Source organism: Vidua macroura, chromosome 1 (assembly GCF_024509145.1).
Source record: "Vidua macroura isolate BioBank_ID:100142 chromosome 1, ASM2450914v1, whole genome shotgun sequence".
NCBI lineage: Eukaryota > Metazoa > Chordata > Aves > Passeriformes > Viduidae > Vidua > Vidua macroura.
Genome location: NC_071571.1, coordinates 88282849 through 88295859, shown reverse-complemented (window position 1 = coordinate 88295859; position 13011 = coordinate 88282849). Strand labels below are relative to the sequence as shown.

The window sequence follows — 13011 nt, the reverse complement described above, 5'->3', positions numbered from 1 at the left end:
GCTGTGTAATTGGGGGCTAGGAACAGCTGAGCCTGAACCTGGAGTCCAGATTACAACCTAGCAAGAGTTTAAGGCTGGGACAAAGAAGTGGGAAGACAGTGGCTTGTCATAAGAAAGAGGACAGAAAGAAAGAATGTGCAGAAAACCTCTGCCCCTTTGCCCCTAGACTTAGTTTCAAGAAGTCATGGTCATTCTTATGCTGGTGTGTTGGCATGTACCTGTCAGCCATCCCCACAGCAAGAGTACAAACTCTCTTTAAGTCTCCTTCTTCTAAAGTATGACAATGTTCTGTTGCTCTCAAGTATTCTTTTGGTGTCTCATGGTGCTAAGTTTGTTCTAATGTAGAAGGTCTTGCCTTGCTGAAGGCCATATGGATGTCAGAATGCCAATGGAGAGTGGAACTCCTGCTTCTTACCATTTTTTAAAAGACTGGGAAATTAGTACTTTATTCATACTAATTAATATAAATACTGTAATCACTAGGAGATCAAAGGTAGAAGAATATTTTGGCTGTGAAATGAAGCACTCAAAAACTCCAAAGTGTCATGATTAAGAGTTACGCAGTGATTTGACTGGATCCTGTTACACATATTCACAGATGAACATGTAACAAGCAATGCATTTTACAAGCAAGTTTGAGTCCAACTTTATTTATGCTGGCAGTTAATTAAATACAACCATTTGTGTCTTCATTTCCACAGTGCCACAGAACCCTGAAAAGTCATCACAACAGCAGCACTTGCTGGGTACTTCAGCTTCATTTTACAGACGGGACAAACTTCATAGCCAAGTGGCAAGCACATCTGGTAAGGCAGGTTTAGATATTTGGATATCTTGTTACTTTTTCCTTAAATGAAATGACAGTTTCCTCTGAGCCAGGGTAGTACATAAAATATACAGGGTGGAGATGAAATCCTGTCTTTACAGAAATTAATATAAATTATAGTACCTGAGACATTATAGTACAGATACATACCCTTATGGTCTAAGTTGTTCTGTTCACCAAACTAATTGCTAACAAATTGGCAAACTAACAAATATCAGCATTTGTGAAAATTAAATCCATATGTTCTTCAAATGTATGTATCATCAACTCCAGATGTATAAATCCATGGATAGTTTTAAAGAATCTCAGTCCCACAGTCAGTTTCCATCATGATACTCCAAATGAGCACTGTTCACAAGCAGTATACAAGAATATTTAGTCTGTTCAGGAAACAATACTTGTTGCTTTCCTTAGAGCCAGGTATCCTGTAACCACATCTGAAGGAAGCATCCGAATATAGGCAAATTCTTCAATAGTACTAAATCTTAGCTTGCTCTGTGGATCTGTGTAATTTGCCTGAAAAAGAAACAATGGTAGAGATATGATTCAAATAAAATTTCTAACCATAATAGTAAAATAAGTATCTTAATTACAAGACCACAAAGCAGTGAGTTTCTCTTCCTAGTTAACAGCACTGCTGTTCTACTATGCAGACACAAGTCTGTCTTTTTTCTTTCTCCTCATGTGAGAACTTATGAGAAGTTAACAGACCCCCTAAAAATCAGATTAGAAATGCATTCAACATAACAGAGGGCTGAAGTAAGCTTCCTATAAAACACAGCGCAAAAGAAATTCCTCAACTCTCTAAACTCACCCTAGCAACTCTGTGCCTTGTGCAGTCTTTCTCAAGGCAGCTCTCCAAAGAGTCAGGCTGTTGCCAATAAATTACCCACAAAGAGGCTGAATTATGGGTGCTCTGATAGCTTTGGACGGCCTTTCTCTTGCTGCATACAACTTAGCTTTTAATTTACTTTAAAGTGGTTGTTAAAGCTAGGGAGTCTCAGCTTATGGTTCTGTGACTGCACTGATAAGAGATTTGAACCCAGCATTGTGGTTTGCTCCAGATGCCTGCTTTCAGGATAGCAGCCTGGCCAGCTCACCCTGGGCTACGCTTGTATCCTCTGCTATATTTGGACGCTGGGTGCCTGGGAGCGGTGCCAGTTTCCTTCTATCCTCTCTCCTTCCTTGTTGCTACAGAAACCTGGAGCACGGCTGAGCTCAGGGGTAGGCCAGGAGGCTGCACTGGGAGAAGGCAGGCATCAGGGCATTGCCTCTCCACGCTCAGCCTCCAGGACAATCCCTGCCTCTTCGGCACTGGATTACCAAGTGCCTGCCAAGGCTCCAAAAGTGTCTTCTGTGCCTTTCTTTAGCATGAGATGGTGGCAGGCTGCAAGGCACAGGCAGTTGAGATCCCTCAAGACATTGATACTAAAAATAGGAAAGGCCAGGAAGAGCTGGCTATAGTGCAGAGCTCTCTACATTTTTATGTTGGAAAGCACCTGTTGACCATGGTAACAATCCAGCCAATCATTTCGTTTGATATGACTTAGAAAATTTAGTGTTATTTGTAGCTTTGTTTTCTTTACAAAGAAATGCTGCCAGGTTAATTAAATGCAGTCAGCTAACAGTTCAAGCCATCAATTAAGTTTCAAACAAATGGCAAAGTTAGAACATTAGGAGGTATAAATTTATACAGCAGGTATAAATTTACTTTTATTTCACTCTACATCTGGCCTCATGTAAGAAAAGGCTAAGCAATTAGACTGCTTTTCAAATGTGCATAATTCTGTGATAGAGTAACCAAGCAATATCTGTAATTTGTATTGTGCACTGATCTAGGTTAAAAATATTATGGCAGGTATTGACTGCTCTGGTGTTATGTATTGGGCTGTACTGTTTGCAGACACTGATGTATCGTAACCAGCCATTCATGCCATGGCTTCAGCTTAAAAACAAACTTCACCAGTACTCCAGCAATAACTAGAGATTAGAATATTAAATTAAGATTAATTTGCAAAGAAAAAACTCTGTCCTGTTTAAAAACTAAGTCAAAGGCCATGGAGACATGCTCTTAAAATACAATAAACTAGGTATCTCAATCTGTTTCTATAGTAACAGGTCTGATCCATTTTCAGAAAAGGAAGAGAAATATAAACATTTGAAGTTTTGGGGTGTTTTTTTAAATCTGCTTTACAATAAATTATTCTGTTTTGAATGTTAAAATATCTAAATACTCATTTTGCAAGTTTGGAAATAATAGGTTTATTTTGCAGTGTCAATACAGTATATAATAGCTTTAGAATTCTAGGCTGCCTTACAAATATAAATTGGCTGCTCTGCTGAGACCATTGGTAAATTTAATTCCATTTGTGCTACACAAAGAAAGAGAAGGGGATCAGTAGAATTTAATTGTGGCATCTAATATAAGAGCAAGTATGCTGATTGAGATGTTTTAATACACTTCTCTTTTTGTACCTAGTAGACAATTCAATTCTTCCCTAAATGGGTAATGCTAAGGAATTCTTTTTCCCCCACAAGGGGAATCCAGCATTCCCACTGAAAATATATTATTACACAAATGCTTTTATATTTTACACAGAAAGTACAGGCACATTTTTCTAATACTATATTTCTACGATATTCTATTGTCCCACATATGCTCCTACTAGGACATGATCTTGAAAGCATATTTAGTGCTTCTTATGAAACATTTCTAGCCTAGCAATTTAAAGGACACACTGTCTCAGCTATTTTAATAAAAAAGGTTTTTTTTTAAATGTGGTAATTTTATCATAGTCTGGAGAAACCTTGCAGGCCTGGTAAAATAGGAAACTTGACTCACAATGCAATTAGAGGATGGAAAATTGAGGAAAAAAAAGTGGAAAGAGAAGAAAAGAAAACAAAAGCAGCACTGAATGGATTTGTATAGAGAGTATCTATATGAAGCTAGAATATTTATAGTACATAAATCACTGATGAAAAAGAGGTGCTGGTAAAGAAAAGCTGAAGAACTGAGAGAATTTCCTAAGGTTAACTGACCTTTAACTGATAGGGATGTGGTCTCCACTCCCATCTATACCCTGCATTATCAGCTCACTATAGGTGCAACGACTGATTAGTTTTGAAATACACCAAAGGTAAGTGCTGGAAAGCATTATCTGGTTCCTTGGAGATGGGGCAGGAGTCTGCCTGGCTGGAGGGAATTATCTTCCCTGGGTTTGTGAGCATTCTCTTCCATTTGCTGTCTGCCAGTTCATCTGTGAGGGAGATGTTGCTTTTCCACTCCCTCTTGAACACCAAGGGTTACCAGCCTTTATCTGAGCAACTCACTCCCTTTCCAAACCACATTCAGAGGCACAGGCTGGACACATGCCACCTCCTAGGTGCCTCATTTAAATGTGTTACTTAAAAAATAAAGTCTAAGAAAATATATGCTACCACATCAAGATCAAATGCTAGGATGTGCAGGATTACAATTGGAGCTATAGCTATTCTTTGACGCCTTACACTAAATATCCCCTATGAGGCAGCCCTTAGTTAAGTGCTCATGCATTTTCTGTCCTAATGAGGACTTTTTGCCTAATTCAGCGCACAGAATGCAGGGTGCTATGCTAACCTGCATCAGCATAACAAATATGTACCTTTAAGGACATCTCCAGGAGGTGATATCAAGCCTGTGAAGGTATGCTAGTGCCCTATGCTTGAGAAACAGTTTAAACTGAGGGAAGTTACACAGAAATTCTGTGCAAGGCTCTTTGATATTACAAAGTTTTCATTATTGTACCTATTTAGCGTAACCATTACTTAAACTTTTTTTTTTTTTCAAAATACAACATTCCCATTCATTTCAATTGTAAGAAATGCACAGACTTCTGCAAAATAAATCACTGGCATTTGAAGGTGAAAAGTGAAAAGATATGCTGTTATTAATACCTGATTTGTTGTAAGTAAAATTATTCATGTAAGATAGGAACAGTTTCAACAGGAGATACAAAATTTTTGTTGGGCACAATTCAATGACTTTACTTCTGTTTTGTGCCAACAGACTCTTTGGGGAATTCGGGCACCAAATGGTAACTACCAAGACTTTCTGGAGCATGCGCAAACCGTATCTAGTCAAATGTGGTTTGTTTTTTTTTTTTTCCCCTTTCTCCTCTTTCTTTAACAAAAACATGTAAAAGAGCCCATCTGTGACACACAGGCTATACATCTGCCAAACTCCGACTTCCAGCTCTGAAGCATAGGGGTATCTGAAATTCTCAGCAGTCTATGCCAAGTATCTGTTTCAGGCTGATTTGTTTGAAGCAAAGTTTGAGAGCAATGATAACAACGGATTTTTTTTTTCTAACTTGGTGGAAAAGAGGACAAACAATAAAATTTTGCCTAATTTCATTACTGAAAATTGCAGAGCCATCTTTTTAAAACTTCCTCTGCAAGATACAATGAAATAAATTCACATCCAGGCAAATAGCATGGAAAGTTTCAGTCAGTGTGGGTATACCTTGGCAAAGTCAACAGTAATGGAGACTGTGGACTACCAGCTTTCCCTGCAGCTATCTTAAGAATTAGAAATTGTGGGCACCAATGTAGATTCTACAGGTGAGAAAGAGGTGTCATAGGAGTTACGTGGCAGGACAAGGTATTTAGTCTGTCCTGACATCTATTAACAACCTCAGGATTTTGCGATGTAGTGACAAGTATTTGGGGTTTGGTCCTAAATCACTGGATAATTATTAAGCCCAAGTCTGAATAGGAACTTCAGCATATACATCTTTTACAAAACAAGGCACCAGCAGTATTTCATTGTGGAAGGTGAAATGCCAATTTTAAGGGGAAAAAAAAATACTTACCGGAAGTCCTGAGATGTCTGAATATTTCTTAGCAGGTTTGAAAGAAGGAGGAGCATCAATATTAAAATCTAGAGAGAAAGAAAGGCATAAATTCAGTGTCTCATTATATATATATATATATACATATGTTCTATAACATAAACCTACTCTCTGAGGTCTCTATTAACTAGCAACACTAAGACAAAGAAATATGAAGCAGAATTACCTCTGAAACCATTTAGCCTGTTAGCATGTAAATCACAGCCTGATCCTGCTCACCTATTAATAGAGTTTAGCAAACAGAACTGCCCTCCCCAAAAGGAAAATGCCAGAGACATTTGAAATGTGTCCATTTCTTCCAAGTCTTAATGAGTTCCCTTGCAGTCAGTCACGTGCAAAGAATAGCCATTATCAAATGCGTACTGTATGTTAATTCTGTGAAACATTGCTCAAGATTGCAGCTCTGAAATACTATAATCCAGAAAAGCAAAGTAATCTTTTAAATCAGTTAAATCTTTAAGCATGTACCACTTTAAGCCTAGTCAATGACCTAGAAAATTGTCTGAATGTTTAAACTGAGGGTTGGAAATTGCTGTTCTTTGGTGCCCTTTAGATAGCAATTATCATTCATAAACATTTTTTAAGATACAGTTGCTATGCTTAAGTAGTTAAATCCTCAATTTTGGATGTTTACAAAAATATCTTGTACCTGAATGATTTCTTTCCTCTTTCTTGATCTCCCTTGCAATTCATTCAGATGCTATGTTCAATTCAAACACTCCATCCATATCAAATTTCTAACCCATCATCTCATAATTCAAAAGACCCTAATGCCACAGACAGCTGGTTTTAAATATGAAACTGAGTTTCTTTTTCCTCCTTCTTATAAAAAATCCTGTAAATTTCTGGTTGCAAACAGAGCATAGTAGAAATAGCAACATCAGCAGATTGTCAGTTACAATGGCCAGGAACACACAGTAGTCTGCATTTTTCTGTAACAGTTGCATCTAAAACACTTCAAAAAATGGCAAGCTATTTTTGGATAAAGCACCAAGTCTGACAAAAAGTGTATGCATATGCTCAGTTCTGAAATGCCTCCACTTGCCTAAATAAAATCTGAGGATTGTATTCTGCCGGCAGCTACGCTCAATAGTATCCTACTTTACAAGCAGACTTGAAGAATATCTAGATTAAGACCACTGCTGTAACTCTGCTCCCGTGGATGTAACTGGCTAGGACTCCTAATCAGCACTGCTAATAGTGTAGTTTCAGCTGTGCTGCACTAAAGAGAGGATGTAGGATTTGAATCTCCCAAGAATCTAGGATAAGGAGCTGGATAGGAAGCTTGGGCTGAGGTCTAAGCTACTGCAGGTATGTGGCTTAGCAGAAACTATTTGAAAAGTGCACAAATATAGCTAATCAAGCAGCAGCCACCCACCAAAAGACCTCTGGACTGTACACAGAGGAGGAGGCACCTAACCAGTAAAAAGGTGACAAAAACCTCATGGAAATAAGGGCTTCTGACTTGGTTTGAATAAATATTTTTTCCTTATTAAATTCTCCCCAGAAATGTATTTGAACTTTGACATGATACTCCAAATAATTTGCTTCCTCATATTTCCACTTAGGGCTGACAAGTGTGACTGGAGAAATCTTAAATGTACTACTGGACCCTGTTCAAGCAGGATACACTGATGAAATAATTTAGGTTAGTTTTAAAGAAAGTTATTTGTGTGGATTCTATTATTTATAAATACATGCAAAGCATCTAAGCAGCTTACAGCTAGGATCATTTAGTTGCCATGGCAATGCCCTTTCAGAAGCAAGAATTTGTTTTAGGTTCTTCCATGTTCTGTTCTTCTTGCCAGCTGCTGCTCCACCAATGCCGGAGTGCTAGAATTAAAAATATGGTGTTTAGAGAAAAAATAAATAAAGAATACTATTTCAGAGCATGACACTTCTATTTCATAATCTTTCTGATATGTCTCATCTTGTCATGAACCATTTGTTATTCTCACTTATTTCATCAGCAGGCTACTATACTGTACACTTGAATCTTGGCTGCAAGCAAAAACAGCTTTTTGGACTATGTCAAAGCTTCTATGTTTCCGATTAACTGAAGGAAAGTAAAATCTGTTTTTTACATGGAAATAGAAAATCAGTGTGGTTAGGCTTAGCCTGAGATTACAGGATTTTGTATGTACTTCCTATCATATTAGAAGTTATTACTATGAAGTTGTTTCTAAAATTGTGATTATACAGCTAAATTTTCTCTCTCCTTTTTATGGCACATTACAGGTGCAGCTCTTTTACAAATTATCTGTGACTGCAGAAAACACAACTAATCTTGCAAAATGTAATGAATACTATGAGAAACTTTCTGGAAATTTTATTTTTCTTTCAAAAGCTAGGAGACAGAATAATAGGAAAAGAATCATAAATAGAATGTTGGCTGCCAAGACAATTTTGCGTTTTGAAAGGAACACTAATGGAAGGCTTGCCACAGGTACTATAATGGCAGTTGGAGTTATCAAATGCGATTGCTGCAGAGTAATTTATTTATGTCCCTCCAGAGACACAAGCTGCACAACATACTGTACTACTTCTAAATGATCAAAGGACACAGATTTATGGCTTAACTTCAGAAAAATAAAATATTCTTACAATTGAGAAGTTGCTATTTCTGTTAATAATTACTACGTGTCCCACGAGTCTCATTGAAACTCAGTGAAGTTCCGTAAACACACTTTTGCTTTGAATGCTTATAAATTAACCAGTTAAATTGATGAGGATGACAGGAGGAAGGATTCAATGAGAAAGCTTCTTTTTGTAGACATAAGATATATCCAGAAAAGATGCTCACGAGCTGATGATATACTGGGTTTTGGTGATGGATATCTGACTTAAAAGACACAAGCAAATATTTGCTCTGTTAGGGTATCATTAGTCATCTAAAGATCATTGCATAATAGAGACTGCTACAGCATGAGATGAAACTACATGTACTTCCACACTACTAATTCAAATTCATTGCATGAATTTTCCCCCAAATCACTGAATAATGATTTTTTGTTCAGTGGTCTCAAAACCAACCTGTTTTTATATGAACTTATGCCGCCTAAAAATGGGGCTGAGCATCACCTCACACATCTACCATGAAAAGGCAACAACTTCCAAGCCTTTTCATATGTATGGTTCATATGTATGGTTCATATGTATGAACCAAACAAAGTTCAGAGAAAGCTGGAGCTAGGACAGGTGGAGTTACTGCTCTATAGCAGCTATTGCTCTACACTAGTGTTAGAAAGTCTTTTTCCCCACACCCATTGCCAAAGGATGTAAATTCCAGTCAAAAAGTTTAGGAAAAGGTAATTTCTTCCTCCTTCTCTTAAGTCTATCCTCTGCAGTGAGCTAATGGTTCAAACTTGGGCATACATATGAGAAATAGACACTATTTGAGTTATTTTCTTCCTTTTAAGGCAAATTAGGCTGGGAAGATGCAAAAATCCATCCAAATTGTTACTACCAGGTCATACCAATGAAATGCTGATTAACACTCAATGCATATATTCTCAAATTAGTTACTGTATTGGAGGGGACAATTTCATGGTTTTTATTATAACTGCCTATTATTTCTGCAGCAGTTGCCAAAGACCCTGTACATTTATTATTATTTCAAGCATGCAGACATTAGTATTGCCTCTTTGGAAATGGTGACATGCCTCTTAAGAACTGAAGGATCAGCTCAGGGCTTCATAGATATTTAAATCCTATGTGGAAGCTACATGGGATGCCTCTGGGCACAAAAGGAGCTTTTGCAGTAAGTCTCATTTCTCAAAGATGCTGGTGCTTGCTGGAGGATTAGTGAGCAAAGTATACGGTCCTTTGAATGCCCCTCTCATGACTGAAGCTGTCTGCAAAGCTGATGTAGAGCAACTCACATGTCAGAGATTAACTTCATATCCCCTGCCAAACCTGTGCTTAGTGAGCTGTGCATTGCCTGAGTACTCGTTATGTGCTGTGGGATATTGTATCTTGTTCATGCGGAGTGAAATCTGGGATAAAATCCTACTTTCTAAGTACTGGCTTAGGACCAGCAGTCTGAGAGGTTTGCTTGTCTAGAATGCATTTGTACAGTGTGCCAATGAGTTGGCCTTGGCACAGCAAGATAAAAAGATATCAAAACCAAACTCAGCATTATTAATTTAATCTTCTTCACCTTCTCTCCTAGTTTAACCCTCAGAATGTTAGGAACCTGCATTTCATCAGCTGTCAGTGTTTACATGACTGAATGCTGGCAGGCCAGACTTAAAGGGAGCACAGAGCATTTTGCTTCTAAATCTAACTGGAAGAAGACACCACAAATCTGTTAAGAGTTTCAGGGACCAGAAGAGGAGCAAAATGCCATTTGCTAATGACTCTCTGGCTAATTTCTAGCTCAACTGCTTTGCAGCCTGCCTTGACTAGGAACTGGAACATGGGATTCATACATTCATAGTCTTAATTGTTCCTCTCTAGCTGTGGTAGTTTGTGAGATACCATATCATAAAACTTCCACACTTACCTGCACTTAACAGGTTTCCTCACTCTGTTCCAGAATTTAATAGAATAGTTCTGCCTCTGGACTAGTGCTGTTTTCTTGCTATAATACAGTGCGCACTTTAGACCACGATGTTACATGGATTGAGGTGAATTTCTTAAAAATTGTCAACCTTTTATTTGGCTATTAAGCTTCTTTTCTTAATATTTGCACTAGGAACATGGTTAAACAGAATCCTAGTAAGTCTTTTATGGGAAAAGTTTGAAATTTCAAATTGTTAAAATAATATACTTACAATGAAGTTTGGGTCTTTAAATGGTAACGGCTTGGCAGTAGTTTCCACTGATCCTGTGCTGGAGTCTGTGTTCAGAAATTTATTTTCACTCACAGCCTCTCCACCTGCACTCTGCAGAAAAGATACAGTCTTACTGCTTGTTACTGTGAGCAAGTTTAACTGGAGACAGAGGCATCTGTTGTACTACCTGTTGCCTTTTTAGCTTTCCTATCTCTTTTGAATCGAAAGAGGTTGTATGCCAAGAGTGGGGAAGCATGAAACAGAGTATTTCTCAATCAAGTTACAACTGACACACAAAAGGGAGGAGGAGAATAGAGTGGCCGAAGCCCATTGAGTAAAGACTGCATAGGATTTATTGCAATATTAATAAAAGCCACCTCATCTTATTTTATAAAGTGCAAGACAGCATGTGCAACCCAAAACAGCAGAAATGTACGCTGTTTTAGAATGTTCTGTATAGTATTAACAGGAATATATAAAATTTATAAAAAGGCTTTTCATCAACTTTCTAAAGAAAAAATTATTAATCATTTTATTCTTCACCCTTGGTGCCAGCTGTGCTTGAGCAAGGACTGAGAAAAAGTATTTTATTATATATTATTTTTATATACAAGCTTAAAAAAATCTAGACGGGTGCTAGTTAGGGTTTTCTAGGTTTTCTTTATGGTTTGTTTATTTATTTAGCAGGAAGAGCAGTCAGAAAAGATGTGTGTGACTGGAAAGCTAAAAAAGTTGTGTAGCAGTCTAAGCAATTTCTGATAATTCTGCATGGCTGAGTTTATGGGGTTTTTAAAATTTGTTAGTGACCTGTAAGGCTCTACATTACCAGAACTAGCCCATGCTACACACATAAATATTTCTTTGAAATCCTCATCTATCCCAAAGTCAGTGCAAATTTTGCCACTGAGTTTGGTAGTTTAGTCAATAGGAATTCATACCTTGATTTTTTTTTTTTACTTGGAGTAAAAGCTTGGCTAAAAGCTATGTCAGTATTTACTGAGTGGATGGTTAAAATGTCCTTTCATGTTATGTTTAGAGAGAAAATACTTAGGGAAAAAAAGTGTTTTCCTGTAAAAACCTTTTGTGTTGATACAATACTCATTTAAGTATGAAAAAAAGGACTGCTATTATTTGTGGCTTATTGGAGTACTTCTACAAACTGGGCTGTATAGCAAAGGCCATGATTTAGCATATCTTTCTCCATGTGACTACAAGGGAAGCGTTTTTACTTTTAATACATGCAAAAGTAATTACAGGATTAGGGACTAGGCAAGTTGAACTCTTAGGGGAAATACTTCAGTCATTCTACAGTGCCTGTTTTCAACACAGCAAAGAGAGGTCTTAAATACTTGGAAGTATAAAGTAAAAAAGCAATGTTTCTAGTGCCTTACTAAAATAAAAATATGAATAGAAATAATCTGTTTTCAAAACAACACGGTCCTATGTAAGTTCATATTACAGGAGATAAGGCAATAATAACATTAGCAGAAGCTACACTGAAGCCTGTAGCTTAAACTTGATTCTTCCATTGAGGACAGAAAACATTAAAAGGCAGTGACTGTCAAAGAAACAGAACAAATGCAGATGGATGTTTGGAAACATGTACATTATGTGGCAGTGAGCAGAGAAAATATCTTCATCAATCCTGAATAAAGTGGCTTTATACACTGAGTTCCTAGGTTTCAAAATATATTCTTGTACATGCATGCTTCCAGCACTTCAGATTTCAGCAGCAAACATTAGTCAGCTTTGAGAAATACAAGGCTTGAGATACAATATTATTTTTCATGAATTCATTATCTCTGATACTGCTCATTATCAGTGTAAATTCTCTTAGGTAGAAGAATCAACACTCAGATTTATTCTTCAAAGCATTCTTGCCTTTTCTTTGGTACCATCTGGTTGGTTTTAAACCCACTTCTACAGATAATTACTTTATCACTGTTGTCCCTTCAGTGATCTTCTCCTAAGTATTCTGGTTTCTGTGAAACAGGCTTTGAGTAGTATTTCAACAATATCCCAAAACAGTAACTAGTACTTTGAGACTCAGCAAATAAAAATAGTTAAATAGTAAAGGGGAAGAAACTTCTTATACATATAATCTGTAATTTCTGCAACTGGACATACTTACATACTACCCTCCCTGTCTTCAGTGTCTTTTTCTGTGTGGATTCAGTGCTAATTTTGCTGGTCAGTGGGAAGGAAAGTAAGGAATTGTTCCTGGCAGGACAATTCTTGAACGTAAATACTACATGTATTTTCTTTTCCGTATAAACTCCTAAGGGATTTCAGGTATTAGAGCTGCTAAGAGTCAGGCTAGTCCTCATTACAGGACAGACGTTGATTTTGTTGGTGCGAGTATCCCTTGCATGGTGACAGAGGCAGCAGGATCTAGAGCAGCAACTGCTGTTTTTTGGGTTTGTTGCCCATCAAGGCATCAGGTTCATAGGATCACCCAAGTCATCTTCCAGTGCCAGGGAGACATAATGCCAGCAGTAGCCTCTGGATCTGTCATGGACAA

The 13011-nt window shown here is 37.5% G+C and overlaps 1 protein-coding gene across 2 annotated transcripts in view; it reads right to left on the bottom strand.

Annotated features, from left to right (window-relative positions):
- Nucleotides 1-617: 617 nt before the first annotated feature.
- Nucleotides 618-13011, bottom strand: part of INO80C (INO80 complex subunit C) — a 30104-nt gene continuing 17710 nt past the window's right edge. Inside the window, exons 2-5 of one of the 2 annotated variants that reach the window (XM_053994073.1) lie at nucleotides 10491-10601; nucleotides 7437-7548; nucleotides 5677-5744; nucleotides 618-1342 (exon numbers count right to left, since the gene is read on the bottom strand). In XM_053994073.1, the coding sequence (XP_053850048.1) occupies nucleotides 1211-1342; nucleotides 5677-5744; nucleotides 7437-7548; nucleotides 10491-10601 (423 nt within the window). In that variant the 3' untranslated portion in view covers nucleotides 618-1210. The remainder of the gene's footprint in view (nucleotides 1343-5676; nucleotides 5745-7436; nucleotides 7549-10490; nucleotides 10602-13011) is intronic. The other variant, XM_053994081.1, reaches the window with a different exon arrangement.